The sequence below is a fragment of the Etheostoma spectabile genome, chromosome 15 (genome assembly GCF_008692095.1).
Source record: "Etheostoma spectabile isolate EspeVRDwgs_2016 chromosome 15, UIUC_Espe_1.0, whole genome shotgun sequence".
Taxonomy (NCBI): domain Eukaryota; kingdom Metazoa; phylum Chordata; class Actinopteri; order Perciformes; family Percidae; genus Etheostoma; species Etheostoma spectabile.
The window spans coordinates 1513551-1519459 of record NC_045747.1 but is presented as its reverse complement, the minus strand read 5'-3'; the positions used below and the strand labels follow the sequence as shown (position 1 = coordinate 1519459).

The following is a 5909-nucleotide window of genomic DNA, read 5'->3' as shown; positions in this document are numbered from 1 at the left end:
GTACTTGGCTTTGAAAAAACAATTCAAAGGGGGTACATCATTGATAAAAGTTTCAACAAGCCATTGCTGTAAAGAGAACATCCTATTTGGTTCCTAACGGTTCTCTAGGAGTCTTCATCATTCTGAAACCAGAACAAAACACATGTTGAGGGTGACTCATTTTCACCCCTTCCATCTGTATAAGGTGCAAAAATTGACTGAGTAACTACTGTTACTATTTTTTAACTTCATTGGTTACAGTTAGTCCAGAACGCAGCAGCTCGGTTTTCAACTGGGACTAAAAAGCGTGACCACATAACCCCGGTTCTAGCCCCTGTCCATTTCAGGATTGATTTTAAAATTCTATTTCTTTTAACCCTCATGTCGTCCTCGGGTCAAATTGACCCATTTTCCTATATCAATGTCCTTTTTTAACTACCCAAAATAACCCGATTGAGTCCACACAACACTCTTTGGCAAGTACAACTTAATTTTGGGTCATCTTATTCAATTTTATAGTATTTGAAAAAACATTGAAGTGCTTTTGAAATAGTATTGAGTATTATCCATCAACATACATTCCTTTAATCAGCATTAGGTATAATATCCAATTAATGAGGTTTATTGACCATAAATTCCAAAAATAACTGTGAAACTAAAGTTAAGTTCAACGTAGTGTTGAAAACGTCAAAAAAAAAAGAGACAAACATTGATAAAAAGCACCAAAAGTGTTGAAAAAAGGGACAAAAACATAAGATAAAGTTAAAAACATTGATGACATTGACATGCGTCAACAAAAGTGTTGTTTTTCAATTTTGATGGGAAGACAACACAAGAGTCAAAACATTGACATGTCCACACACCAATCAGATGCTCCTTGATGTCCCAGATCCAGGTTACAAAATAAAGTTTACCGAGCCTTTTCAGTGGCCGCTCCAAACCTCTGGAAAACTTTATCCATTCATGGGCGTCGGACTGGGGAGGGGGGACTGAGTACCAGGGCCCTCATGTGATGAGGGCCCTGGGTTCTGGGTTTGCGCTACGCCCCTGTATCCATTCACATAAGAACTGTTTGGACCGCTGAAACTTTCAAGTCCTTGCTTAACCCTCGTGTTGTCTTCCCGTCAACAATGGTCACTTTTTTTCAACATTATTATGGCTTTTTCCACACATTTGTGTCACTTTTTTAACGTTGTGGGTGCTTTTCGTTGATGTTTTTGTTGTTTTTTGATATTTTTAATCTTGTTGATTTTCAGCGCTCATTTCAAAAGCCGTTTTTTTTTGTGACAAAAAACAACAACAAAAAGAACTGAAAACGGGTCAGTTTGACCCAAGGACAACATGAGGGTTAAGACTCACTTCTCTTTGTTTCACGTTGATTCACGTTAATCTTTGACACCAACCTTTTTTCCACTGGTGATTATTTTGTATAGTGTATTGTTTGTGTATGCAGTATTCATTTGTGTTTTTGAGCTTGTTAAGCCCTTTGGTCAACTATGGTTGTTTTTAAACCCTGCTATATAAATAAATTGAACAAAAATATGAACTGAACATAAGATAGGTTGTGTAGGAATTAGGCTTTTACAACATTGCTAACCTGTTTTTATTAGAGTTCACACAGTTCAATAAATGGAGATATTTCCCAGTAAGAGAACTTTTTGCTCCATTTATTGCTGACCCAGTCAGAGAGACTGAGGGGAAATGACACAAAGTTTTTTTAAAGACTAAAAGATTTGGTTCTCTTGAGGACACATTGGGGGCTGGAGGCCCAGAAGCCACCCCTCTGCTCCGCCCCTGCCACCCTTTAGCAGCATACATTCACATTTATGCAAACATAAACATACGTGATGTGCTGTGGAGGTGTGTGTCTCTGCATTCGGGTGTGTGTGTGATATATGATTCCCTAACCAATCACATGCCCATTCCATAACGAGGGCTGCATGTATAAACCGAGTGTTCATTTATGCACATATGAGTAAGAGAAGGAGAAGAGGGAAAGAGCTGTCTCCGGTCCTACTTGCTGCCTGGTTCTGCTGGTTCTGAAGAAAAAAGAAGCTGAAAGATGAGGACTCTGGCGGTCCTGGTGCTCTGCTCCCTGGCTGTCGTCTGCCTGACTTTAGGTAGGAGCTGCACAATAGTATATGTTAGAAAAAACTCTATTATAGCATATTATATTATTTCAAGTAAACGTTGACCTGCAAAGAAAAGTTTTAAAGCTGGTGTTACTACTAAAGGTCTGGCTAACTGATTTTTTTTTCTGCTTTAAGTAAAGACAGTTGCATTTTTTGTTTTGTTTTTTAAAAAATTATTTATTTATAGTTTAAAAAAAATTTTATTTAACCTTTATTTATCCAGGTAAACTGTTTGAGAACCAATTCTCATTGACAAACATGACCTGGCCAGGAGGCTACAGAAATAAATAATATTTATTTATTTGTTCAAACTGTTTATTCTTGTCTTTTATCTGTTTTTATTTTTTAACAGATTTTGTGTAAAGCACTTTCAATTGCCCTGTTGCTGTAATGTGAAATACAAAAAAAAATACATATATATCAGTATTATTTATTTTTAAATTTTTCCCCCTCATGTTTGACAGATGCCTCCACTGGCTCGCAGCCTGCTGACAACCCTGCTCAACACGGTAAGACCATGATTCAGCAATATTGTTTATGACTGTATGATCATTGTTACATTTATTTTTATACTGTATATATAAAATGTAAAAAAAAAAGAAGAAGAAATGAAGAATTATTATTTTACAGATTTTTGCTGTATTTTTAAAAAGGGGGCGTAACCGACTTTCAGTTTTCAGATAAAAAGAAAACACAAAAAATATTTATTTTTATTTAATAGATTGATAGATTTTTTAACAGGTGTAAATATCCTTTATTAAACAAATACACAAGTTTTTGAGCAAAATTGAAGCTACAACCTGTGTTTTTATTTTGGACAGCTATTTTCAAGTAGTTTTTAGAGGTTTTTTGTTTTTTTTGTTCTTACAGTGTAACATAGTGGACTCAGTTTGACTCAAAGATGAATATCGAACTAGGTGATTCCAATATTCTGGCCTGAATGCATCTGAGATTTTATCATAAACACATTATTAGTTTAACATTTGGTTTCATACTAGTTGGATATCTTCAATAAATGTAGAATAAAGACATAGATAGTTTAATGCTACGTTGCATAGCTTTAAACCCCCATGAGAAATTCTATAATGACAACAAAACTGTCAAAACGGCCACATGAAGCCCCTAGTAGCCAAGGAGGACACGGAGGACTGTAAACACATGATGGACTCTTCAGAAGAGGTCGTTGTCTTCACTAGTCACACTGAGAAATCCAGAGAGAGTTGTGTGGGGCCGATCGTCTTAATTAGCTTTGTAGCAACTCATTTGGCTTGAATACAGCGGACAGTCATTAATATCAAAAAGTTGCGCACTAAAGCGTTAAATATACATTGCCCTGCATGGACTCTAATTTACTTGCAGCCGCTCAATGTTTTTTTTTTTTCCAACACAAAACAGTTCTTGATTTCGGCTGAGTTTTGAATTCTAAGTTGGACCTTCTGCATGCATTTGATTTTGGTTGATCGATAGACATCTTGTGTATTTATACTTTAATTTAAAAAAGAAAAGTGATGGTAATGATGATGTGCAGGTTTGTTTGTGGAGAGGGAGCAGGCCTCCGCTGTGGTGAGGCAGAAGAGAGCAGCTGGAGAGTTAACCCTGACCCAGCTGGAGAGGTATTACACATCACCTTATAGAACCATAACAACATGTACATGTACAAGTACAGCATGCGTGTTTTTATCAAAGGCAGTCTACTGACGTCTTAGTAGTAGGGATGTATCGATGCATCATGAATCGGTTAGAAATGGATTTAAATGTGAAAAGGTTACAACAGGTTGACATAAAAAATGAATCGCAATTAAATTTTTAAGCGTCCAGGGACGTAGATTTCACAATTTTTTTATCTGAAGATATTTTTCTCTATTCATTTAGTCATATTGATGTAGGATTTGTTTTTAAAGTCATTCATTTTTTATTATTTTTTTGTTATTTCGGATTAAACACATTTTCAGTGTCACTTGTGAGACTCCCTCTCCCCCTCTCTCTTTCTCATTCACTCTCACTTTCGCTCTCTCTCTCTCTCTCTCTTTTTCTTACTCACTCTCTTTGTCACTCTCACTCTCTTTCAATTTTTCAATTTACACGGCTTTATTGGCATGAGAAGACATTGCTTATATCGCCAAAGCAGATAACAGACATAATGTAAATAAAATGAAATTAACAATACATGGCACAACATAACCTATGACAGGAAAAACAACTTCAAAATGAAGTGATAAAGTCACAAAGGAGTACAATGGTACAACCAAATCCTTACACAACTTTGCACATTTTACAACTTTTCTTACAATCTAACACTAAAATATTCAAATTTACAGGAAGCTACTGATCCAGGTGGGTGTTGAGGTTTCACGAATGGTGGTTTACTCCTGTGTGGTGTCTCTCTCTCTCCCTCTTTTCTTAGCTTGAGAGAAGTGTGTGAGGCCAACTTGGGTTGCGAGGACATGATGGACACACAGGGAATCATCGCCGCCTACACCGCCTACTACGGACCAATCCCCTATTAGAAACCAAACCACGACCACTGATTATTACTGATGTCCAGTTAAGCCGCACACAAAATAAGCACAACATCATTTATCCTAAAGGTTTTGACAAACAGTAAAAAGTGAGAGATGTTGGGTTAAAGATGGAAGCAGATATGGAATAACATGTGAACCTATTTCCCATCCTGCATATAGACCTACAAAATTCTCTCTGTAATTCTATAATTGCTGTTCGCCTGTAGAGTAGTGTGATGAAATTAAAATACACACAAATTAAACTGCTTTGTGTGCTCTTTTACAACCTGTGACTCTGGAGAAATGATCATAACATTCACTTACATACTCATAAGACTGTCCTTCATATTTGAACCCAAATAAACCCTGACTTTCTACGCTAAGTGGAACGCTAAAAAATGCACCGCACACATCTAACACTGTGAAATGTGTTGCATCAGCAGGAATTGGGGCTAACAAGGTTTGCGGGTCTGGAACTTCTGCGGGAAAATCCGTTACCACTTCATTCACTGCTCTCAAGTCGTGAACCATACGATAAGTCTCATCATATTTCTTCACCGGCAACAAGGGCGTGTTAAGATTGTTTATTATGTTCAGAACACCTGCTTTCAAAAGTCCTTTAAGTTATGGTTCATCCCTTGTACTGCTTCAGCTTTCAATGGATACTGATACCTGATAGAGTTATGTTTCTGCACAAATCAAAACAAAATTGTAGTTTTAATATCCTTAATGCTGTGGACACTTTATTTATTGCTACTATATCCCTCTTGTTGAGTTATGTCTCCTACAGCATACCTATTCATAATTGTGTAGTAGTTTCAGCCATTAACACACTGTCTTGTGTTACAAGCCAACAACTATCTTAAAGACGACAAAACAAAAAGTTTAAAAAAAAAAAGAATTACCCAAATAAAATGTTTTCAACATCAACTTAATAGTTTAAACAATTTGTCAGATAAAAACTCAAAATACAAACAAAGGCCACAATACAGCTTCACTGAAAAGCTCATGATAATGTTGTGGTTTCTGTCCCATTTTGCTCATCTACTCCACACACTTTCTGTACATCTTTATTATCTGTATTTCTATTTTTCCATTACAAGTACTTACTTTTTCAATATTTTCAATACTATTTATGTTAACAGGTAAATATAATTGATATTATGACTACCTACTTTAATTACATATTCAATTTAATTTTAACGTCACTTACACCATAATATTGAATGTTTCTTGTACTTTGGCAACCGTACCTAACAAAACCTTTATTTGATGCCTCTTTACTTCAGTCTACCTT

At 36.0% G+C, this 5909-nt stretch overlaps 1 protein-coding gene across 1 annotated transcript; it reads left to right on the top strand.

Moving 5' to 3' along the window:
* Positions 1-987: 987 nt before the first annotated feature.
* bglap (bone gamma-carboxyglutamate (gla) protein) lies at positions 988-4869 on the top strand (the record flags this gene model as incomplete). The annotated part of the gene is given in 4 exon segments (XM_032538364.1): positions 988-2099; positions 2576-2620; positions 3640-3724; positions 4516-4869. Coding segments are annotated over 4 exon segments (291 nt in total). The 3' UTR covers positions 4619-4869.
* Between the last annotated feature and the right edge of the window lie 1040 nt (positions 4870-5909).